At 37.2% G+C, this 26,874-nt stretch overlaps 1 protein-coding gene across 2 annotated transcripts in view; it reads left to right on the top strand.

The window, feature by feature from the left end:
• LOC122813124 (phosphofurin acidic cluster sorting protein 1-like) overlaps positions 1–26,874 on the top strand; it is a 3,500,289-nt gene that overhangs the window by 1,171,026 nt on the left and 2,302,389 nt on the right. For both annotated transcript variants that reach the window (XM_044085266.1, XM_044085275.1), the window contains exon 8: positions 6,361–6,420. In XM_044085266.1, coding sequence (XP_043941201.1) covers positions 6,361–6,420 — 60 coding nt within the window. The remainder of the gene's footprint in view (positions 1–6,360; positions 6,421–26,874) is intronic.

A 26,874-nucleotide genomic window follows, 5' to 3' on the forward strand; every position in this document is an offset into this window, starting at 1 on the left:
TCTTCCTTTTGTTACAGTAATACATAAACAATAATAAAATGTTTTTAATTGTCCATTTACATTTCAGGATTCCTCCTCAGCAACATCCACAGGTTTAGATACATAGTCATTTTTAATCCCATAACCAGTTTTTCCAGGTTGGAAAATAACACGTTATTATCCAAATGAAGTATTTTCAAAAGGCCTAACAGGACAAAAGCATCTACTACCCTTTTACCTCATACAGGCCTCAACTGCACTGGAATGCTTCCTACCTTGTCTGGTGTTATGTGGTAAATTTATCCCTTGAAGTTTTACAGTTTAATTTTCCTTGCATGCAACTTTCAAAAAATCATTTTGTGTCACTGAAGTAAACTTTAAAATAATTACTCTGTGAATGTTCTACAGTTGTAATAGGTGCTTCTTGTATTCATTGCTTCAGAAAACCAAAAGCACTGCTTTCTTTTGAACCATCTGGTGCATTTATTTCTTTTATTAATCTCCCTTAATATTTTCTCAGTAAAAGTTTGCACCGTGTTTTAATTGACAGTTATTCATCAATAAGTTTAAAGGTACTTTTGTAGACTAATTTTATTTTGCTTTTGCTTGTCCACTGACACATATGATGCAAGTTCTTTCCCTCATGTTCATTTACACAGAAACTGCACTGAATTTGTCTTGGCTTCTTTTTTTATGTGTAACACTAGAGGAAATAAGTTTTTGTAACCTGGAAATCATGTGGGATATAGGGAAAATGATTTGGCCACCTACCACCTTAAAGGTGGTGCAAGGAATAGTATTGAAGAATGTCAGTGAGAGCAGGACATTGCTGTAGGCCGGTGGAAGCAACTGTAGTCTTGTCCTGAGGAAGAACTTTTCACAGAGAGTCATAAATGATTGAAATTGTCTGAATGGGTGCTTAGTTTTAAGACTATTACATTCAAGAAGGTTTGGGGCAGATGGAGGACTAAAAACAGGATATAAAGGGTAGAGCCATAGTAGCTGTATAACATGCGCAGACCAGATGAGCAGATTACCTCCTTTTGTGGACAGCTGTATATATGTAACTGTCAGCACATTTCATTGTAGACAGTCATGTCACTTAAGGTCAACAACTCCACATCATCTCCTAGACAGCCCCACATTATCTTATGGACACCTCCACATTATCTGGTAGACACTTCCACATCATCTGTTAGACATATCCACGCCATCTGCTAGACAGCTCCACATCATCTCCTAGAAACCTCCACATCATCTCCCAGATGCCTCCACATCATCTACTAGACATCTCCACATCATCTCCTAGACTCCTCCACATTGTCTGCTAGACACCTCCAAATCATCTCCTAGACACCTGCACATAGTCTGTGAGAACCTCCACATCATCATCTTGACACATCCACATAATTTCGTAGACCAGATGCACCCTTACCAATGTGAACTTATTTATTCCTGCAATGGGCCATTGTTTTTAAAGTGTTTTCAGTAATTAGGAAGCACTTTTTATTTCACCCAGCTCTAAAAAGAAAACCCTCCTGGACTGTAGATTAACATAATTAGCATAATTACTATGGTATAGTTTAATCATAGTAAAGGTAACTTCTGAACTGAGTAATGGGATTAACTTCTGAGCCGAAGCTGAGGAAGATAATTTGATTTACTCCCAAGGTATAGCCAAGGGAGTACCATTACCAAGACTTGCCTGCCATTTCTCAACTTCCTCTCTCCAGAATCAGGGACAAATTGAGGAATAATGAGGGAGATTCATGGACACTTTCAAAATATTAGTACCATTAACTTGTGGAGTTGACGGAATGCAAGAATGTGAATAAACATGTGTTTTCTGAAGTAAAAGAAGTATTTTACTCTAATTACTGAGATTGTTTATTAAGTGTAACCCACCTCCTCTTCTACCAAAAGTTATTTGTTTTGGGAAGGTGTGACGTGGCTATCCCACCACTGCTAACCAGTATGTGATGTGGCAGTATGTGATGTGGGTAACCCACCACTGCCAACCAATATGTGGCACCCCACCATCTCTGAGCCAGTAATCAAGGAGCCTCAGTCCTCACCTCTGGCACCAGTGGGGGAAGTTCACTGAGATAACATGTACACACACACTATTTCCAGATGCAGCTCTCTGCATCAAGTAAAATTTCCCTTAAGAGCACACAGAGACCACAGTCAGTCCGGGGCTGGTTTCTCCCTGAGTGTCCAAGCCAAGGACACCAGTACCCTCTGTGTCCAACCGGTGCGTCATGTCCCTGCCCAAGTAGCCGACACATACGCTCTTTGAGATTTGATTTACACACACACACACACACACACACACACACACACACACACACACACACATCTGGGAAAGTCTGGCAGAGACTTAACTAGCTATGCCCCCTTCTGCCCAGACTATAGGGTAGTTATGACTGCCACCAGACACTTCTGCCAGCTATCTTATCCAAGGGTACCCAATATACTGAGTGAAATTAATATTAATACAAGTGGTAGTTTCACCAAGAGCAAGGCTATTAGGAGCGACCCACACAGTGTCACCAAATAAATATGCAAATACTCTCAAAACTTAAATATCTGTACAAAGATCAGCCACAATGAAAGGTTTAAATATATTAATAATAAATCATAAAAGAAAATACTAAGCATACTGACAGCAGAATTCAAATCACATGAAATATTTAAAATAACACTGTAGGACAGGCTCAGACAGAAGCAATATCTGAACTAGGCTTCACTATATTCCTGACTGAATCTAAGAAAATTACTATACCCTAGTAACTTACTTAATAGAGCAACTTAGATGATGTGGTGAGTGGTTCTTGTTGTCAGGCCCAAGACAGAATAAAAAATGTCCTGTCTCACCAAGAGACTTCTTAAAATAATATCTAAAAAATTATTTATGAGATAGCTGGCAGAATGACATCACTTCTGGTCATCTGACTTCTATTTCCACACTTCCAGAGTAGCAATTAGATCACCCCAAAGACAATACAGAATGTTTCTTAGTACAGAGTTTGTGTCTCTGGTTGCATTGAAACCTGTGAGATAACATCTTTATGGCCTAGTCCATAAAGTGATTTAATTTCAGATATTTTGTAAAGTTTGCTGGACTGAAGTTAACCTCCTATCTGCCAGTTCCCTCTGTTAAAACATATACATTTAAACAGTTACAATAGTGCATTTCTGTTCTCTGTCCAGTAGGGCACACTGTGGGTACATTTTGAACACAAACACTTTACAAATACCTTTTCAACACAAATGACTGTACAAATCAGTTTGATATTCACAAATGACATATAGTTATTTACAAAAGTCCTGCTAGCTATGCTGGCAGTACCTCCTTTCGCCACAGACGGATTAGTAGGGACAGAGCAAAATTTTAAGTCAAAATCAAGGACTGTTGAGAGGTATTAGTCATATTCTTTGCCATATTTCTTGCTGAAAGTAGTAGCACTTTATTTCCAGTTAAGCTCCCCTTCCACATTCTGTTTGAGACCATAGAATCATAAGCAGAGGAACTACATTTTATGTAAGTCACCTTGTTTTGCTGTGTTCAAAATGCTGTGAATATTTCTGGAACAGAAGTGACTTTGTTTTAGAACTTATTTATTTTTTTCCTTAAATGTCTTTTTAAAAAGTTATATATTTTAGTATTTAAGTGGGTAAGGAAATGACAGTGTTTTGTTTATTTTGCTTGTAGTAGTTATTTGTGTATTTATTTTTATGTAAAGTTAGTTTTAAGTTGGGAGACTGTTTTAGACTGTGCAGTTGCTCTTTGTTCCTACTTAACCTTCCAGTGCAAATACAGGAAGATTATATTCGTGTGAGATATTACGTGGCTGCTGTGATTGATTGATGGAATTTACATCCATACATTGTATAATTAAGCAGTAACCCACAGCTGGGTGTGGGTAATGCTGGATTTACCCATGGTTGGTGTGGTTTGGTCAGGAGGGCGAAGCCCAAATGACCAAACAAAGCCAACTGTGGGTAAATCCAGCATTGCCCACACCCAGCTGTGGGTTATTGCTATTATACAATGACATTATTTAAGAAAAAAATACTTACTTTTCTTAAATAATGTCATTGTATAATGCCTCCATGCTGCCATTCCACAGTTTTCCAGTATCCTGGGGCATTTCTGATGTACTGTGCATGCTTAAGGGACTTGTGTTCCCATGCTTACGCGGTACATCAGTGCTGTGCAGAGGTAGCAACGGAGAAAGGAAGATCTCCGTTGCTTTTTTTTAAAATTGAAAATAAAAAAAAAAAAAGAAATCAGGAGACTTAAAATGAACGAGGGAAACTGGGCAGACAAAAAAAGGATATTCAGGTACATTTCTTTAATTTTTCAAAATGTACCTGATTATCCTTTTTTTTTTTGTCTGTGCCATTTCCCTCTTTCATTTTATGTCTTCCATTTTCTTTTGGGGGGGATTAAAAAAATCAGGAGATATGCTAATGGGAAAAAGTCTGGGTGACCAGACCTTTTTCCGTTAGTATATTCTCGGATTTACAACGGGCACGCTGGTTGGGCTGGCCAGTCAGCGTGCTTGTTTTGGAATGCTAATGGCCAGTCATTGTATAATTTATCAATCTTCTCTTACTGGATTTAAGTCCACCAATACCCACACACAGGACTCGATTATCATTTTTGTACAATGACATTACTTAAGAAAAAGTTTCTTACTTTTTCTAAATAATGTTATTGTTTAAATGCACTTTTAATGTTCCTCCATGGTGTGTCTGCAGTGTACTTTTAATGTTCCTCCACGGCGTGTCTACCATAGGGGACATTTAAATGAAGTTCTATGCATGCATTCAGCCTGTCCCTGCTGTCACTTGCACTATTACATAGCAATTTCTGCTCCCAATTTTCCTTTGAGGGAATCAGGAGTATATATGTCTGTCCTACAGTCCTGGCTTTTTTTTTTAATGGTTCTTCTGTGGTTCAGTGTTGCTCTCCAGAAGTGGGTTTTGTTTAATTTTCTAACACATTAGCAACACAACTGCACTTAGTCAAGAGAACTTGCAACGGAGTAAAGTAGCAGTAGCTATGATGAACATAACCAAGATAACTATATTTCAGCACGCCTGCCAGCATGGAACTTCTTTTTGCTAATAATGCTGGATTTACACTGAGGATTCTGATTGGTATATACAGTCAATGTGCATATTTTGAATAATAATGAGGATCTGTTATATAATAGTTTAACACAATCACTGTATAGTGTATCTATCAACAACCATAGTTCACTGCTGCCCCTATTCTAAAAGTCATTTTAAATGTCTGACTTTTGTAATGACAAGCATGTGAGCGCTTGATGGGGCAAGCTGGAAGAGAGTGGTTTGTGATTGCTCTGGTATTGAGATCAGTATAAAAGTGGCGTGGTCCTCTCTACACACTCATGAAGATTATTATAAATTGAATATTGTGTATGTTTCCTGGAAAAGAAGCCAAGAACTGGGCTGCCTTTAGAACTTTCTTCTTTTATACATTATTTTATAACTTTCTTCAATTTTCCGTTAACTCACTTTTAATCAGGCACTGCTTGAAATTCTGTTGTTAGTGTCTGATGGAAAGGCTGCATTCATGTAATACTTTACAGTTTTATAAGGTACTCTCCAAAGTGTAGGTCTTTGAGATTAGCATTTGCAGAATATTTCATTAATTTGCACCTTCTTTCCATTTTCCGTCAGTTTAAACATAAAACATGCTGTATTTTAGTCTGTCTGCTGTTTACAGAGGACTTGTAACTAACCAGGAGTACCTTGTTGGGCAGCAAATCCTTTAGTAAGAACAAAAAAGCAGTCAGGCTACAGAACTGCAAGAAAGTAAGTTGTTTGTATGGCTCCAGGAAAAGAGCTTGAATACGGCATTAGGCGGTACTAGTCTTATATTAGAATCTGCTGTAATACTGTTAAAAATGTTCTGATCTAATAGACATCTCATATAGTTGTTCCTTCTTCTATAATTTTACCTTTTAACCATTTGTTAATTTTTCTGAAGTAGGTATGATTATTTATTTTTAGATTCATAGAAATATAGAATAACGCACAAGAGACCCTATGTAGTATGGTGGAGAAGTTAATCATACCTGTTGTAAATAAAAGCTTTACTGTTTAATACACCAGTTTGTACCAGATTACATTGTTATATAATCTACTTTGGCAGGTATTTCAGTGATCTGATAGCATTTGTTGCAACGTTGCCGCTTTGCTGTATTTAAGTATTGTTAAAAAAGTATTTACATAGATATGCATTTCTGTGTGAGTTTGTGTGCATGTGCATGTTTAACTGTCTGTAATAATATTTTTATCCTTGAATATATTTGCTTTTTAAAATGTTTTCTCATCCCAATTTAGCAACCCAACTTCAAGCAGAAATTTGTAGCCCTTTTGAAGAGGTTTAAAGTTTCTGATGAGGTATGTACAATTAGTATTCAAATAAAGAGGTTGCTGTTTTGGTTTTGTTGAATTTCTTTCTTTCTTCCTTTTTTTTATTTTTATTTATTTATTTTTTTTTTGCTTTCCTGTATAAACCAGCAAGATTTATTAGATATGCTATGTATTGCCCATTTTTAGCAGTGGCCTGTGAAAAAAAAATACAAAGGTCAAGTTAATACAAAACAGAGACAAGCATACAGTATGTATCACATCGGTATCTATGCATGATTTGCTTAATGCAGATTTCCTTACAGGTCTGCATGCAATTTAATACATCTTCAGTATGAATTAGAACTGAAATGTGTAGCATAAATTCTGTCCAGCATGTTTAAGCCTTTGAAATTTTCAAGACCAGTTAAATAAGTTACTCATGAAGTTGTCAGGATGGTGACTTCCTGACATGCATTGTACTTACTGCCTGGTTTTTTACTAAATTCTGATTTACCAGATCAGTAAAATGGCATTAAATATATGTGTGTGTGTGTGTGTGTGTGTATCTAACTGTGGCTGTAATTTTGTGTAATAGACATGGAATAAATAAATATTGGAATGAAACCACATGAAAGAAATTGTCCTAAGTCCCCAGTAGAATATCAACAGATATAACAAAGAGCAGTATCCCAACAACCAGAGACACTTCTTGTGTATTCTAAGTCCCTGTCTGTTGATACTGATGTAGGCATATGGACGTATGCCCACAACATATGTGTGCACACTTCTTCACAAATGCAGGTAAGGACTGACATTACCAGGCTGAACAGCTCATCTGCAACCCGCTTTAGGCGTACTCCCCCACTCAAGACACACTTCCATCCTCTGCCATATGGTTTGTCTTTCCCAGATCTGTGTGTATGGCTGACCAGAACTTCCAACCCTCCTCTTCCAGGATGGATATAAACCACCTTCCTCTGCTTGGTTCGTCAGTTGCCTGATATGGTAATTAAACTTGTGTCATAATCAGAGATTTATCCCTCAGTGCCACTGGAGAAGGTAGCCAATTTCCTTTTATTTATTTATTTATTTATTTTTCTTATTTTTAAGTAACAAAAATGTATTAAAATGCACACATACACAGTTCTAATTTGCATATTTAAGCCAAATAATATCAAAAGAGATTAGCTTATACATCCATTGTTATTACCATGCATCATATTAATGCATCTGAATAAAATTTTGTATGTATAAAGTAACATCTATACAATGCTTTGAACTTATTTATTTATTTATTACATTTGTTGACCGGGTATCTCCGACTGGGCAGAGGCTCGTTTTCAGCGGAGACCCAGGGAGAAAAGCTCTACAATAATATAAGACAATATGCAAAACATAGTAACAGTAAACATTAGTACAACAGCAATTATTTTACAGCATCTAAAAACAGTGCAAATCAAGGTCACTTTAACTAGTGGAGTCCCAGGGGGAAAACTCCACTGTAGTACAAACAAACAAGTAGCAGTAAATATAATACAATCAGTAGAACTGTACCATTATATTTCCAGGAACAACCCAGGAGCAGTAACTGTAATGAAATCAGTAGGACTGTAGAAGAGAAAGCAGTCGATAATATATAAGTTAAAGTTTACAAAAGGGATGTTAGACAGACTGGTGATAAAGGTAACTAAGGGTGGGGGAGTTAAATTTTTAGTAAATGTACTAAAATTGTTTGATGGCCATAATGAGTGGTTATATACCACATTTTGGATAAGGAAGGTTGAGAACTATATTTGACTGGGTCGTTTGAGCTAAGATCCCATTTTCTTCTGAGTCCCAGGGAGAAAAAATCCACAGTGACATTCAAAATAAGCTCTCACTTTAGTGATACCACACTACTGAAATATGCTGTTCTACCTCTTCAGCCATCACTTACTGCTATTTATATTCCTCTTCCGTGTCCTTCCATAATATTCTCATCTTTCTAATAATAAACTCTCTCTCCATGTCCTTAATTTTCCATCCTGCTCATTACTCCTCCTCATCTCTCTCATTCTATTCCTCTGTTTTGTTAACAGAATACTCTGTTATTTATTTCCTGCATATATTACTGGAAATACAATCAATATTTTGAATAACTTTGTATTAGTTTACTTGACATAGGCTATCCACTTCTGCAGTGTATTCTTGATCACAATTTATCCTAGTGATATTTCTGTAAAAGTATTTCAGTCTGCTTGTGTTTTTATCTGTTGTGGGGATTTTTGTCTTTGTATATAATTACATAGCCGATACTTTAAAATACTTTTATGTGTGCATTTCTGGACCCTTTCTTCCCAACTCATTGTAAAATATTTAATATGTTGCAGGGATTTTCTCCCCTTGTATATAATTACTCATCAAGTACTGTTTAAATGTTTTTGAATCTGTTGTGGAGCTTTTCTACACAGACCGCTGCTGAAAATGGGCTGTTGGCTCAGTCAGACTTTCCCACTTATGAAAGTACAAATAAAATAAAATAAAATAAAAATTTGGATGTAAGTTACAGGTTACCATAGGAAAAAATAGATTATGTGTGAAAGTCAGATAAAGTGAAGTGTACGAAATGTATGAGTTGTTAGCTAATAAGTACATGTAAGTACTCTGTTTGCATGTGTGTAGATAATTAGCACCGTGAGTATCATTAGGAGATTGCATCCAAAGACTTGTTAAAACAGTATGTTGGGACAGTATGTGAAGTACTCATTAATCTAGGGGGAGTAGATAGTGAAATGAGATTTCAGGAAATCTGTAACTATGAGAAGGGCATGCTGTAATGGATATATAGAGGGTGGTATAACTGGAAGGAATGGAAAGGGTAAATACAAAGAAAGTGAGAGAGATAGTTGGTAAATGATGTTATCTATTAATAGCCTTAATAGTGATAGAATAATTTCTTATGATGCCATGTAGTTACTAAAGTGGTGCAACAGTGACAGCAATTGCACACAAAGAATTAGAAACTGACATAAGGGAGCCTCTTGCCATGTAAGAGTAGCACGACTTCCTTACCTGTGTGTGTGTTCTGTGTTTGTGTGTGTGTGTGTGTGTGTGTGTGTGTGTGTGTGTGTGTGTGTGTGTGTGTGTGTGCGTGCGTTGATTTATGCATTGCTGTATCAGATAGTGTGTCACACCAGATGCATGTTAAAAACTTTTAGCCATTACTTTCTTGAAATCCTAAGACTGTAACTGCTACAATGCAGTCATTATCTTTAGCTCTGTTGAGGTTTTGTACAATATTCATGGATGAATGGAAAACACTCTAATGAGAATATGAATGTGAAGACCCGATACAAACTCGTTTGCCCACCTGTCTTGACAAGGTACTACAGCTCAAATTATTGCTGTGGATGTAATATGTAATAATCTGTGGGCATGTATTTAGGAATGCAGACACTAATTTGCATACACATAATTACTTACACATAACTAAGTACAGGCAAGTACACCTCAAGCATTTTGTATGACAAATTCAGATTTATTGTGTATGTTTCTTATGAAAAGGTTGATAAACATCCCAACTTGCAGTATTGTGTTTCTATGCCATCTGTCAGCCTCAATACATAGGCTAACATGGTTTCATGGTTAACAACATAATTTTAATTTGGTTTAGCTGGGATGTCAACTGTACTAAATCCACCTTTCAGCAGCAAAGAGAGAATTAAAATTAAATAAGACACATGGGTGGGGTGTTGGTATAATGGTTAAAGTGTTTACCTCATAAATACAAGGTACAGGGTTGAAATTTGACTAAACTTAAAATGGCCCATGACAATAAAAGTTCACATATTTGAATGGTAGTTACATTCATTTAACATTTAAAAGTAAAAATACTTGATCTGTACAGGAACAGAAGTATAAGTAAACAGCACTGTGAAGAAGCTATGAAGGAGAAAGTGGATTAATATAGCAATAACCCACGCCTGGGTGTGGGTAATGCTAAATTTACCCATGGTTGGCGTGGTTTGGTCCCGAGGGCGAAGCCCGAGGGACCAAACAAAGCCAACCGTGGGTAAATTTAGCATTACCCACACCCAGAAGTGGGTTATTGCTATTATACCATGACATTATTTAAGAAAAGAAACTATTACTTTTCTTAAATAATGGCATAGTATAATGCTTGTTTACTGCCCTTCCGCAGATGTCTGGCATCCGCGGCAGTTCTGATGTACTGCGCGCCTGCGCGGTACATCAGAGTTGAGCAAAAGCAACGGAGAAAGCAAGATCTCCGTTGCTTTTTAGTGTTTCGCTATGTTAAATGAGTTTAACATAGCGAGACAGTTTTAAAATAAGCAACGGAGATGTCCATTGCTTATTTTAAAACTGTCTCGCTATGTTAAACTCATTTAACATAGCTAAACTAAAAAGCAATGGAGAGCTTGCTTTCTCCGTTGCTTTTAAACCACTGTCTCGCTATGTTAAATGGGGTTTAACATAGCGAGACAGCTTTAAAATAAGCAACGGAGATCTCCGTTGCTTATTTTAAAGCTGTCTCGCTATGTTAAACCCATTTAACATAGCGAGACAGTGTTTTAAAAGCAGTTATACTAATGGAAAAAAGTCCGGGCGACCGGACCTTTTTCCATTAGTATAACTCGATTTACAACGGGCACGCTGGCCAATCAGTGTGCACGTTTTGGGGTGGTCATGATATAATATCACAGAGTGACTAGGATTCTGTATCTTCAGAAACTGAAAAGTTGTAGGTTGATTGTTAAAGGGTGTTTACTAGGCAGGGTCTGATAAAATTCAAATACAAGATGAGAGGAGAGGTTAGAGTGGGAAGTAGGGAGTGTAGGCATGGATAAAAATGTGAGATGATGATAGGGACAGTGACTAATACCATGTTGCTAGAATATAGAAAAGAGGTGTGTGATATTTGATTACAGTCATATGTCTGGCATTTTACAGATAGATTGTTCTATGTATATATTATTTTGACACAGTGGGTGATAGCCTCAGTGAATCTCTACACATTCCCAAGGTGGGAGAGGTAAAGCGTTTCTCAGATAATGTATTTGGCTATTTTTGAATGCCAGAAACTGATAACAGAGTTTGTATTTCTGCTGTTCTACATGGCCCACTATGATTTGGCTTTTGTCATTCCTTTGAAGTAAGATGTATGACAGTTAAGACAATTGTTGTGCTCATAGCTATATAAGCTATATAAGGTATAACTGGCAGAACATTTGTTTTTTCATACCTCTTCTTCCATTGTCTTTTGTCAGAAAAAAAACACTTGTTTACTTTGGAGTCCTGATGTGTTCAGTCTCCTTTCAGATGGTATAATAGATTTCCAGCAGTGCTACTCCTTTCCTATCAGAAGCAGTCAAGTTCATTCTTGTGCAACTCCATTCACATGTTATGCTTTCTGATGTCATTCAGACATGCAGTCTGTATTATCTTACAAATTAATGTGGTGTCATTCCTTCATTTCAGAGTAAGTGGTGGAGTTTTCTGTATTTTAATCTGTATGATTCACATGAAATACTTTTGCAGACAAGGTGTCTGGTGTGCACTTTGATGTTACTTCACAATACATTGTAACAAACAGTTTTACATTTTGATTTGAATGCCAAGAGCACAATGTTTTGACACCTCCCTAGGGTGCTTTCCCTCTGTACTTGAGCACTATCTTTTGATATGTACTTGCTTATTCCAAGCATACATCTCAAGTGCTCCTAGTTATGAGGAACAGCCCTCATTTTGAGACCTGAAAAGTCCATGTTCCATGTAGTTGCATATTGAAAGGGTCTGTAGAACAGAGTGTTAAGAATTTTTTTACCCATATCCATGGTAAAATATTAATTCATCAAAGGAACTATTTCCAAATATAAAGTAGCACATTTTAATTGTCTTTTGAGCTTCCTGCTTGAAGTTGTTAGTAAACTGTTGATAAGTGTTCTTTGTATATAAAATGTATTACAGTGATTTCTAATATAGTAGTACATATGCGCTATGTACTGTAACAATGCACAAAGAGCAAGTAATATAGACAGCAGGTATTGTAACCAAGTACTCAGAGCTATGTTGCAGACTTTTACAGTACTGTAATTGTACAGTCAACATAATTGCATCAGAGTTTTGGCCTAAGCATGGCATGTTTTGACTCTACACTCTCTCCACAGCTTAGTATTTGCAGTCTTGTAACATGATAGGGGAGTATTTGTCAAAACAGTTAAGGGCTTTACCTCACAGATACAAGTTGCAGGGTTTGATTCTGAACTCTGGTTATTGGCTAGGCTTGTAATAGTCTGCATACTGATAGCCTAGTATTTACCTGTGAACTGGTGTATGTGTGTCTGTTTATATACAAACACACACATACATATTATGCACATACGCATATTTATAGTACACAGTATGTTGAATGATGAGTGAAGGCATGATGGCAGTTTAACAGATAGTTTATTGTACACCCAGCATAGCTGCTTCTGCATGCACTTCCTACATCTTACTTGTAACACATGCTCAGTAGAACTGGCTTAATACTGCCTCCCAATCTGCAAAGTTCCTTAAACTACAGATGCACAAATCTGCATTGACATATCTTGAGTTACTTTCAAGAATTATACATTGTGTAAATAATTCAACACTGGCTGTCTGACTACAAATGCAATTTACTGTACATATCTGGGATTAGGTTTGCAGATTCTCCCTGCCCTTGTCACATACATATTTTGACTATTAGAAACACAATCTGTTTCAAGAGATTTATGTGGCACAGAAACATCATTTGGTATATCAGAATTATACAAACAAGACTGTCCACTTTTTGGAACTTGATCAGTTAGTGATTTAGTCAAGGAACTGGAATCACTACTACACACAGTCTGTTGTGGCTTTGGCTCTGAGACAGGTAAAATGTCTATGTGATTTCTTCTGTAATCAACACCTTCGGATTGAATTATGTAATACCTTGATTCAACACAAATGTCTTTCACAATTCCCATGCGATCATGACCTTTCAAAGTTTGCATCCAGACAACTTCACCTTGCAATAATGGTTGAACAGGTTTACTGGTTCTGTCATAATCTACCTTCAGTGAATTACTTTTTTTATATAGTTGAGCTTTGACTACCTCATTGCTCTTTGTGATTGGCACTAACAGCCTTTTATCAATTGGAAGAGTTGTTCATGTTTGTCTTGACATCAGTCTTTGAGCAGGTGAACCAAGCATCTAGTCATGAGGAATGTTTCAAAGATTCAGTAAATTAAGAAATACATTGGTTCCTTCCCATTTGGACTTTTCCATCAAATTCTTTGCATTACGAACTGCACGTTCAGCTAAGCCATTAGCTTGTGGGTATTTTGGAATGCTGGTTACATGAATGAAATCCCATGTTGTTGTTGTTGTTGTTGTTGTATCTTTTGGCTTTTCCCGGTTAGGGGTCGCCACAGCGGAACTCCAGTCCGCTAATGATTGGCAGTAGATTTTTACGTACCGAGTTGCCAGCTCTGACGCACAACCTTCAACGAAGGTATGCCCATTCACGCATGTCTCCACACAGAAGACGCTTTAGCTGAGAATCGAACATGACAACGTCTTACTGTGAGGCGACAACGCTACCGCAGCACTACCACTGCAGTTTACATGAATGAAATGAAATCCCATGATCTAGCAAATTCTTTAAAACGTTGACTAGTAAATTGTGTACTCTTATTTGATATGACTTTATGCGGACTTCCGTGAAGTGAGAAATGTCTCTTTAGTTTCTTAATCACTGCAATAGATGATAAGTTGCAAAGTAAGTCAACTTTGAACCAACCAGCGTATGAGTCAGCTAATACTAGATAATGTTGACCATTCCATTCAAAAATATCTACAGCAACTGTGGACCATGGTAAAACAGGGACTGGGTGCAGTTGTAGAGGTTCTTTCTGCTGATGAGGTTTACTACTGTTGCAAACTGAACAGGAAATCATCTTTCTTTCAATATCTTTGGACACACTGAGGGCTAAAACACAGTACCTCTTGCCCTACTTGATACAGTGCCTGGGTGACCTCTGTGCAGGATTGTTCTGTATTCCTTTTGCAATGATTTAGGAACTACCACTTTCGGACCTTTCATAATGATACCATCTTCCACAATGAGTTCATCACTGTATGGGAAATACTGTTGAATTTTAAGTGGTAAACTTGTCTCACATGTTGGCCATTCTTGTTTAATAATGTGATGTAGTCTTTGAGAAATTGGGTCTTCAGCAGCATGATTTCTTAATTCGTCAAGTTGTGATGATGAAATGCATTGACTTCCATAACTTCAAAATCTGCTGTCTCATTTTCATGTTGCTCGGACATCTTTCTGGGTGCTCGGTACAAAGCATCTGTGAGATATGTGGGTTTACCTTTGTTGTAAAAATACTGAAATTGTACTTTTGTAATTTTAACATCATATGCCACAATCTTGCTGGAGTGACATGTATTGGTTTGTTCAGAATCGTTACCAATGGCTGATGATATGTTTCGATCTGAATTGGTCTTCTGTATGAATAGTCATTGAATTTGGAACATGCAAACACAACTGCAAGAAGCTCTCTTTCTATTTGTGCATAGTGCATTTCTGTTTGAGTCAAAGTATGAGATGCATATGCAACTTGAATGCCTTCCTGGAGACATGTTTCAGCAAGACCATATTGTGAAGCATCACAAGTGATAGTCACTGATTTATGAACATCATAATATCTCACCATAGCCGGACTGGAAATTCTCAGTTTCAAAGTTTCAAATGCTTCTTGATGCTGCTTATATCAAGACCATTTTACAACTTTGCGTGTTAACTCGCGTAATGGTGTAGAAAGTGCACTGAGATTAGGAATGAACTTTCCCAAATACTTAATCATGCCCAGGAAACGCTGTAAAGACGTGGCATTCTCTGGAACTGGCATTTCGTTGATTGCCATTACCTTCGATGGATCAGGTTGAAGCCCTGAACTTGTGAATATGTAAACAACATAAGCAACTTCTTCCAGTTTGAATTGACATTTTAAAGGATTCAGCATGAGGTTGACCTCATGTGCTCAATCTAGAATTTTCTTGAGGTTTGTGTTATATTCTTTTTCTTCATTGCCTCTAACAATAATATCATAAACTATAATGGCACAAGGATATCCATCAAATATTTGTTCCATAGCATGGAATACTTCACTGGCAGAACTGATCCCAAATGGCATCCTCAAAAATCTATATCTCTCAAATGGTGTGCTGAAAGTCATTAATAAAGACGTTTTGTTATCCAACTAAATTTGCCAAAAGGAGTTTTTTTAGCATCTGGAACTGAAAGAATTTGGCATTAATGCTGCTACCTCCTCTACTGTACGCATTGGGTGATGAGGACGTTTAAGAACTTTATTTAAATCACGTAGATCAATACATATTTGAATATCATCTGAGATTTTCTTATGTGCTACTACCATAGACGATACTCAGGTTCTGACACAGGAGTGAGAACACCAGAATTTACCATTCTGTTTAATTCTCCTTTAACTTTACTCTGCATTGCTACTGGAATCTTTCGTGCTGGTCAAACAGCTGGGTTTATCTCATGGTTCAGCTTCATGGAATATGTAACTGGAAGCTTACCAAGATTGTCTGTAAAGGGATCAGCATACTCTTTGAAAATATGTTGTGAAAAAGTATCATTTTCATTCATGTTTAAATGATGAACTTCTTTACTGAGTGAAATCAAGCCCATACGTAGACTGTCTTTGAGGCCTAGTAATGACTATACATCTCTGCAAACTACATAGAATTGCAAGTCATAGCTGTTGCCTGCAAAATGACAAGAAAGGGCTACAGTGCCTTCCATCTGAATTTCTTCACCACCATAAGCAACCAACATTATACACTTCATGTAGTCAAAATATTCTCCAGCTTTTACTTTTGTATAAGCTTTTACTGACATGACATTGCATTTGGATCCGGTATCCACTTTAAGCTGTACTGGCTTCCCATTAATTTGCACAGTACAATATATTTTGCCCTTTACTGGCTTGCTTGAATTTACTTTAACTGTTACACCAGCCATGGAAACACCATCAACATAAAAAGAGTTATTTCCATTCGAGCTTGTCACAGTCTCTGCTTGATTTACTGCTTGCTTTTGATTAATCTTACTATCAACCAGTGCTGATTTGCAAAACGTTTTGAAATGATTCCACTTTTTGCATTTGTGACACTGCCGACCATAAGCTAAACACTTTTCTAATTTGGATTAATGACTGCCCCCACAGTTGCGACAATTAACAATGGGAATTAATGAGGTAGAACCTTTTGGTTTATACTTATGAGGATTATTGTCTTAAATTTCTGTTGCACACTACTGACATTTGCAGTGGAAGTTACAGCAAGCATATTCATATGTTTATCTGTGAGTTCATATATCTGGCAAACTTTATAGCTTTGCTCAGTGTTAATTCACTATCACACAGTAGAATTTTCCACACTGTATCATTATTTATACCACACACAAGACGGTCTTTTATTAAATCATCTTGCAAATTCCCAAATTTACATGCTTTTGCTTTACTGTGTAAATTAGTAACATGTGCTTCAATACGCTTTTGATTTCTTGTGTTAAATTTATGCCTTTCCATCATTATATTTGTCTGAGAATTACACAGTTCCCTGAATTTATATTTTAAATAGTCTGGGTCTTCCTGCGTTTCTGCTTGAGCAATAATACGGTGGTTTTTATCCCTCTCCTGCATAAACAGCAGGTGCTACACAAAATAATATTCTCGCTCAATAGCCTCTGAGGCAGCTAAATTGAGAAGCATGAATGCTGAGGTGCATAATTCTTTGTCAGAATTTGCAGCCATTATGAAAATATCATATTTTTGTTCAAATACACACCAATTCCCTGCAACATGGCCATCAAGCACCAAAGGTTTGGATCTGCGAAGTCCGTCTGACACACCATTAAAGTAAATGTGATCACCGTATACACTTTTCGGTTTATGACGTTCGTTTGATATTCCATAAAAGTAAGTGCAAGTACCAGCACTTTAGACCTCCATTCTATCATGGAGAGGCTCATATGACTTACAGTGTACATTCACTGCAGTTTGAAGAGGTTTGTACAACTTCGGACATTTTGTTGCACTTATTAGAGACTGAAACGGCTTCTAGTACTTCATTATACTTTGCAAGACTTAAATGACTTCACATCTGGCTTCTGACACCATGTTGAATGACGAGCGAAGGCATGATAGCAGTTTAATGGATAGTTTATTGTACACCCGACATAGTTGCTTCTGCATGCACATTCTACATCTTACTTGTAACACATGCTCAGCACAACTGGCTTAATACTGCCCCCCAACCTGGAAAGTTCCTTAAACTACAGTGGATGGTAAGGTACAGAAAGCATAGCTTAACACACTATTTTACATAGTATATATGAAAAGAATAATATAGATCAACTGACAGAAGTCATACATTTGAGTGTTAGTACTTTACTGGCTCACAGTCCAAGTTGGTCATTTGTGTAGTTACAAACTGTATGAAAAAATCTGGTGTAGAAGGTATGAAGTAAGGAAACGGGGGAAGAGAAGGTGGCAGGGAGATAAGGACAGGTGAAGCACCTCTGCCCATCTTAGTAATGCATGCCAACCATAATACTAAGCCTGCTGCTACCAATAACACTAACAATGCAGCTTACTTTAAAAAAAATACCTTTCTGTAATACTGATGCTATTAAAACAGGTTTGAGCTAAATGTGAAGTAGGGCTTTGGGTATAGTATGGTAGAAAATAGCTAAAGAAATTCATCTCAAGCAGGTGTGTTTACAAACAGGGTAATCCAAATTTTGTCCTGAAAACAAATGAATAGTTGATCATACTTCGTAATATCTTTAGTTTTATCTTGACAGAATCTAAGCTGCCTATGCACATTCAGAGAATGATAATTTTTTTCTTATTTATTATGAAGATTGGGGAAGAAAGTAGGTGAGTTAATATTGTAATTTAGTGACATTTTATTGACTACTTTAGGTATAATGGAAGTGTTAGTCCTAAGGGGAGACACCATCTTTGTGAAAGGTGAGACAGGGAGGATATGTCATAAGGGCTTGCAGCACAAACTCTTTTTGCTGAAGTCAGGGATGTCATTAAGATAGTCTTTCAGTTACAAAGTTTAAGAGGAGAAGAAGACATCAGTTCAAAAGGAGAGAGTCAACTTTCCAGTGACATAATTTTGGTCTCAGATCCGAAGAATATATTTTCCTGATGGTCTGATGTGAAGGGCACCGTTTGCAAATTTTTTCTCCTTAAAGCATGTAGAAAGTGGTGGGTCGAAAAGCAGACAGTATAAATGGCTTACAAATTTGCTTTACTGGAATAATATGATAGTCCTGAATTGAGTAGGTCTAATAGAACTGGGAAGTATAGTAGGAGACCCATATGAGAAGGGTACTTTATTTCTATTTTTCCACCAAACAGACAATCTCTTTAATTTGGAAATATCAGATTTTGATGTAGCAGCTTTTCACTCCCTTTGTATTGTCTCTAGCACATCTTCCGAAAATAGATCCCGAAATGATATTTCAATCCTCAAACTGCCTGATTTAGGGCTTGAAGGTTTTGGTGAATGAGGTTGCCTTTCTTTTGTGTAAGTCTATCTGGTAGGGTAACGTGTGGTGATCATCTTTGGCCTTTTGAGAGAAAAATGCATAACCAGTGTTGTCTGGGCAAAAGTGGGTCACCAGCAACACATTTGAGTTGTCCTTCTTGATTTTGAACTAGACTTTTGGAATAAGGGGAAAGGAAGAAAAGGCATAAAACAATTTCCCTTTCCATGACATTGACATGGAGTCCATTTGCCAAGCCTCTGGCTGTTGAGCTCTGGAGCAGAATAGTCTCTGCTGCCTGTTCACCAATGATAAATAATCAACATGAAGCCCTCTCTGTTCTAACTCCATATTTGATGATCTGCCTTGGATCTGAGAGGCTGTAAATTGCCTGAAGGAAGAGGTTGGACTAAATGCCTACATCCCAGGCTATTATGGCAAGTCTACAGAATGACATTTTCCCCTCCCTGCTTGCTGATTTACCTTTTTGTAGACATAATCAGTATTTACTATGTAACTATTTGTATTTGATGTCTGCATCCTGCAGCCGCATTATCCATTCTTTGCTGACATGAAAAACACAACTCTTCAGTCAAAAAAAAATGAATGAAGCAGGAAGGCTACCCAATGGGGATACTTATCTGCCCATTCGCAATGGAAACTGCTATAAGACATACATCTGACAGAACTGAAAACATACTCTGTGTTATGACTAATGGCAAGAAAGTTCTGGAGATACTATTGCCAATGTTTCAGTTATACACCATTGTGCATTATCGGGTTTGGGTCAGGGGGTGGGACATGCAGAAGGGGAGACTTTGGTCTGTTGGCTAGGCATGCAATATCCTTGCCAGGGTGCTTCCCATGTGAAAGCAATACTACAAGAGGGACCTGTGGAGGACTATATCTATAGAGATAAATATATACATACATATATGAGTGTTCATATGTATGTGTGCATCAGTGTGTGTGTGCACATGTATTGTGTCTGTCCATGCATGACTGTTGGTAATGCAGAATGTTGAATGTGTGATAGAGAATCACAGTATGACTATGGTACTTGATGTGCACGTGTGTGTATATGTGTGTGTGTGTGTGTGTGTGTGTGTGTGTGTGTGTGTGTGTGTGTGTGTGTGTGTGTGTGTGTGTATGTGTGTGTAAGTCAGTTGTGAATTGTGTAATGGATAACCGTTGGGCATAAGCACACTAATACCAAGATGATGCAGCTATGATCACTAGCTGGGGGTGTACTGAGCTGACCTCAGTCACTAGCTTTGTTCCCCCATAACCACTGAAGCACTGGTTGAATGAAAGGTGGACAAAGCTCTGTGGCTCACTGGTACATATGTGTCAGTGCATATGTTTGTGTATGTGGTGAGCTGAGTGTAGTGGACAACTGTTTCTGAGAGTGTGTGTGTGTGAGTGGATATACTTATATCTCATATATTATATAATGGGCTGACACCAGCTTGCTACCTGCCTGGGTGGGCTTCTTCCAGTTGCTTGGAGGAGGATATGTCCTGAGATGACATTGTTGCCTTGGTTGTCAGTGCCATTGCAGCATGGCTCAGGAGAGGTGGGGAAAGGTCCACAGTTCACCAGTGCTTGATGTGTGTGTGTATGAATGTGACTGTGTGTGCACTCACATGAACACCTATGCTGACCACAGTGTAATGCGCAAGGTTTGCCATCAAAATTTTGAAGGCTCGTTTACGAAAATTGTGTGGCCGCAAGTATGTTTTCAAAGTTTTACAATGCCAAACTGGAATAATATGAAATCATAATAACGAAAGTAAAGCTTGTTTCATTATTATGAGCTGAGCAACCAAGTGCTCCGAATTATGCGGAACACTCCGTATTCGACCATAAGCGAAAACCACTGTTCTGCTGTTCCGCATTGAACAGCTTTATATCCACTACATGGCTTTTGATTGGTTTGTATTCTGCAATTACTGCCACTCGGCTTCGCTGCATACAAACCAATCAAACAGGTACTCTGTTGTTCTGCATTGAACAACATTTGCTGTGCTACACAGTTTTTGATTGTCTCATATTCTACAATTTTAACCAATTGCCATTGCAGTATACAAACCAGTAAAATAACTGTTCCTGAGTACAGGAGCCAATGAAAGCTCCCAAATATGTGGCCATTCATGTAGGAACAGTAGGTATGTCAGAGGCCAAAAAACATGGATATTCCTTGTGACACAGTCTGGTGAAATGCCAAATGAATGAGACAGAAGTTATAAGAAGTTTGGTGGAGTCCCTTACAAAACGGCAGATGGGGATATTGAGTAACCACTCTGGCTCATCCTTCGACTGATTTGTTAAAAAAAAAAATGCAAATCAAAATGTAGTGCTGTATGTAAAGAAAGCTGCTTGTCACCATGTTTTGCTTACTTGAATTCCAGACCACTTACCAAAGCAAAAATAGTATGATACCAAAGTAGCTTTTAGTGGGAAAGCTGGTCTTGTTATAAAACCGAAGCTTACTGGTAGTGCATTTTCAGTATGTGCAGATAGTACAGAGAGGAGCCAGTTTTCCATTATTTGCTGAGGTAAACAGCTATGTTTAAGTTTATTCTTACACAGTAAACCAGTATTACTTTTCATGCCTCAGCTGCAGACTATGGTGTATTTTATGCCTGTCTTTGAAGACTATTATACAAAGATATATGCATATGTGTACACACAAATGCAGATATATACACACACATACACATGCCTCACATATATGTTCATATATATTTATATATGGGTGTATTGTGATACATCAAATGCACATATATATCAAATTTAAAACATTGAATCTCCATAAAATCAAATGTAAAACTATTGATCTCTCAGACACCCCCAACATGCATGCACACACACACACACACACACACACACACACACACACACACACACACGCACACACACACACACACACACGCACACACACACGCACACACACGCACGCACACACACACACACACACACACACACACACACACACACACACACACACACACACACCTACACTTACATAGGTAATAAACGGGTGGTCATAGCAAAATAAAAAAATAGTTACCCACTGTAACATAATCTCCAAACACAAAAACAAAACTGGACTTCCACTTTGATGAATCTTTTGCACATCCGCTAAACAAACAGCAAAATAACTACTAGAGCTAAAGAACTAAATTTTGCTTGCAACACAAATAGGACATGCTGGAGAGACAGATATGTACCTCTGAAAATTCCATTCTCTGGAATAGGCTGTCCATCTATGTGAAACAATGTCCCTGTTCTGTCATTATCTTATTTCATTCCTCTGTGATTTGCCAGAAAACTACATATTTTATGAGGAACAAGCCAAAAATATGAGGCAAAAAATTTAAAATTTGGGCATTCTGCAAAATTCTAAGCAGTTGAGAGGTATTACAAGGGTGAATATGTGTGTGTGTGTGTGTGTGTGTGTGTGTGTGTGTGTGTGTGTGTGTGTGTGTGTGTGTGTGTGTGTGTGCGATAGCTCTCAGTCTCTTAGCACAAGAAATGTGAACATAGCCTGAATTAATGTGGGGGCAAAGGCCCAGAAAAGAAACCAATTTTAAATATTGCTGTTATAAACTTAGAAAGTTGCTAGAATAAGAGGCTGGCTTTGTGTTACCATACATGTTCTCAAGGATATGATGTCTGTGGCTGAAATTTCTATCATTACCTTATTATTTAATTTCTCTGTGATTTGCCAATAAGCCACATATTTTATGAGGAACAGACCAAAAATATGAGGCAAAATTTGGGTATTCGGCAAAATTTTGGGAAGTTGAGAGGTATGGCAAGGGTGAGAGTGTGTGTGTGTGTGTGTGTGTGTGTGTGTGTGTGTGTGTGTGTGTGTGTGTGTGTGTGTGTCCACGCATATATTTTGGTTGAAAGGCCATGGCCATGGTGAAGGTACATTTTATGTGCAGTGCGAAAATAGGATGTTCGACATTTTGACTGTCACACATTGCTATGGAATGTGTTCCACATTGGCCTCTTAGCAGCTTGAGACCTATGATTATGTTTGGCATTGCGAATGGCGATCACGGTACAGTGAGGATCGGGGATTTTACCCTTTTCCCTCAATGCAGTGCAATCTCAGCTTGCTCCCCATATAAAATGTAAGAGGACATATGGACTTTCGAAACAGGAAGTCTAGTATGTCGAATGTCATTCATCACGTTTACGACATTCGACATTTAGGCTAAATTTTGTTTTTGCTTTCAGAATTTTAGTTCTTTCTTTTTATAGCAAGTTATCAAATTATTTTGCCTTCGATATTTTGATGGTAAACCAATGCACAAACACTTTTTAGATGTGCAGCCTGTATGCATGTGTGTGATTAGATATGCAGATCTGTCTGATTTGGGGGTGTTGTAATGGAAAACAGAAGAGCTGTGAGTGTTGGGTAGTTTACAATCATACCTCTCAAGTGAACCTGATTTTCAGGATTTTGACTCAAAGTTTTGCCCTGATTTACAATCCCTGGTGCTTTATGAAACATGTTCTGGATTATAATCAGCGAATAATAGCCTTCATTATAGATATAGCCTTCTCCTTCAGAAAATCTATTGATAGCTTTCTAAACAGTAGTGTTGCAATTTAAAACAAGTGCCCATTACTTGGGCCCTTTGTCCCTGATCCTGGTTTTGAAAGGTTGAGAGATATATAACAAAAAGAACTAATGCAGCAATACTGTCAAAAATGAGGTGGTCACTTTAGAGGCTTGTGATGTAATTCTTAAGTAAAATACAGAGAAACATTTCATTATTTTGTAAAATGTTGTATGAAATAATATTGTTCAAACTATGCAGTAACATAATTATATTTAAAGATAGCCATTTGAGCATCCAGAATGTATGCCAAATTGTGTTTTTCACTGACCACATTTTGAGGAATGATTATTTTTGCCTAAGTTCTGGACTGATGCATGAATTTTGTAGCATAATTTTGTGTGGTAGTGCTACTTATGAGCCAAGATTACAGAGAGATAAGAGGTAACACTTTTAGTGGCACTCCAGGCTAAGTGATTTGCTTGAAGTCTGTCGTTATGCACAGTTGATTCATTACCTAGCAAAACTGGAAGTGTGAGAATTTGGCTCACTGAAGGAAGGAGATGCAGGAACCTGGCCAACAGCTGAGATGCAGAAAGGTTTCACTGTAAAAAGTCTGCTTTATCTCAGTCATTTGATGACACTTTGTAAGCTGCTTACACAGAACATGTAACACAGTTGGAGAAGCATTTTTAAGACTTAGTGCAGCCCATTCAATGGCATTGGTTCTGTGGGCTTTCGAACTTAGCAGCTTTTTTCAGGTCTTTCATTCAAAGTGGCTGAAACTGTATGCTCGTCAATTTACAGAGGAATAACTTAATCTAATAGACTGTCCTCTCACAGTGCATTAGGAGACACATTTAGCATTCCAGGGAAACAAATTCTCATGAGGATGTCTACCCCCATGAGGAGATTCAGCGCTTAAAAAATAAAATACGTAATGAGTACATATTTGGATGTAGGCAGCTTTGGATAGTGTAGAAATTCATGAAATGATAAAAAAAATATGTTCTTTCATTTTTTTGTACAGTGGTCGTTTATACACACACACACACACACACAAATATATATATATATATATATATATATATATATATATATATATATAAAACACACACGTGTGTGCATATTATGTTTTATATATATATATATATATATATATATATATATATATATATATATATATATGTGCACACACACACACACACACACACACACACACACACACATACAGGGAAGCACTTAAGTCTGAACACTGATTTCATGAACAGACTTAACTGCTATATTTTTATACCAAATGTCAGTTTCATTTAGTTAATGTTTTGTCAGATCCACTTATGTCAAACTATTATAGCTGTGTGCATGGTGTACTTTGGGTTAAGGTAAGTGGGTTTGTGTCTTAATGCCCGAACTTTCAGATATGCTGTTTTTTCATTAGAGGTAAGAAAGTGTATGTGCGAATGTTTGCAGGTTAGGATTAGAGTTCTAAGTAAGGGTATAATTTGTGTTGTAAGTGTGTGTAGTGTATAGTTGTATGTCTGAGTGTTGTGCATTGGTACTTTTAGGGAAGGTTTTTTTTTTCATAAGGTGATGTGTAGGGCTAGGGTTGGGGCAGGGTTAGTGTTAGGCTTAGCACATACGAGTAAGGTAAAACAGGGGGGGAAAGCAGCCATCAAATCAATAAACACAAAAGACTGACTACACAGAACATTGAATGCACAAAGTACCTAAACACAAATAATTGAATACTGGCCAGAATTTCTGTATTACTGCAGCAGTATATGAATCTCAAAAACAAATTGGCAGCGTTTTTTGAAGGGGGATTAATACCCCATGCACTTTCATGTGTGGAGGGGCTGCACCGCTATATATCGCTGCCCTTGGTGCTACTGTCTCTTTACCTAACCCGTTCCTGTCAGTTAAATTCACTTGCAAACACCTCACCCAGTCTATCAGACTGCCTATAAGCTACTGACAATCGGGTTAGCATTCCAACATTCACAAAAACATGCATTCATCCTTATGTGCACTTGAATTTTTAGTGCTAAATTCTGGTTGCCCAAATGTGAATTTGACCATATAGAAGACACCCTTAAAGGGCTGTTAAACAATTACATTTTTTTAATCAAGATTAGTCTAACAATTAAAAAAACTGTCTTGACTGAATCTGACTTTTAATCTTATGCTAACTACCATAATTTATAATATGTAATCTTCACTTTACAGTTGTAATGAAGGAAATGCAAAGTTTGAAAGCTACAGTTTAGCATTGATAATATAATGAAACTGAAATTTATATAGTTTAACTTTTGTTACACTAAGTTAAAAAGCACAGGTAATAAAAGTAAAAAAAAACAGATAAAATATGAGAACTGAGAAGTTACAGTTTTTAGTTCTGTTAACATACAGTAAGTATTTCCACAGTTCAGGTCAAAAGTTATTTTTCTTTTAATTGTGACTTTTCACTTTGTGTGTGTGCTAGCCTACTACAAGGATAATCTTAATATCAATTCATTTTGGACAGTTCAGCCAAGTACTGCGGCATAAAGGTTTGTATGTGCTGGAGGAACAAAGTGGTACTCTTTTTTTTTGCCCATGATATGGCCTGCATAAGAGAAAATTCAATAGTAGCAGGCAAGGACAGATGCCTAAAAAAAACTAAATTATTTTCAACAAGAGAAAACCAATAAATCAAATCCATGCCTCCAGCAAATGGCTTGTGCACTCGCTGAACTAAAAAAAACCGTACATACTCTCACTCAAATAATTTGAAACTTTAATAGAATCAACTAGTAAGTGCTTTCATCTTTACAACCCAAAGACTTCATCAGACTAAGATCGTAAACGAGCATCATGTCACTTTTATTGTTTGAGAGGTTTACTTTTTAACTTACATTTCAAATTCAGTTAGCTTTACACATGTTTACAATTCAGGTGGTATTGTGGTGAAGACTCTTTAATGATGCTTGAATTTTTTTCTGCAGTACTCACATGGTACCATTGAGTTTGTTTACTGTCCATTCACAAATAAAAATATAGTCTGTCCATTTAACAATCATTTTGTATGTTTATGATGATCTTCATGTATACAGTATACAGTAACACTTATCAGATGATGTGTAAGTGTTTTACATACAGCAATAAACTTGGTGAATAAAGAAACAAAAGGTCTTTGTACTATGCAGTATCCAAATCAAAACCAAAGAACTTGAAACAGTGAGTAATATAAAACCTGAAGGTTTTTGTTACTTTATTTCAGGACCTTAAAATACATTAAAATGCATACTGACTGTAGTCTAACTTAAAATTTCAATTT

Source organism: Protopterus annectens, chromosome 1.part1 (assembly GCF_019279795.1).
Source record: "Protopterus annectens isolate FY-2018-M chromosome 1.part1, PAN1.0, whole genome shotgun sequence".
NCBI classification, from domain to species: Eukaryota; Metazoa; Chordata; order Ceratodontiformes; family Protopteridae; genus Protopterus; species Protopterus annectens.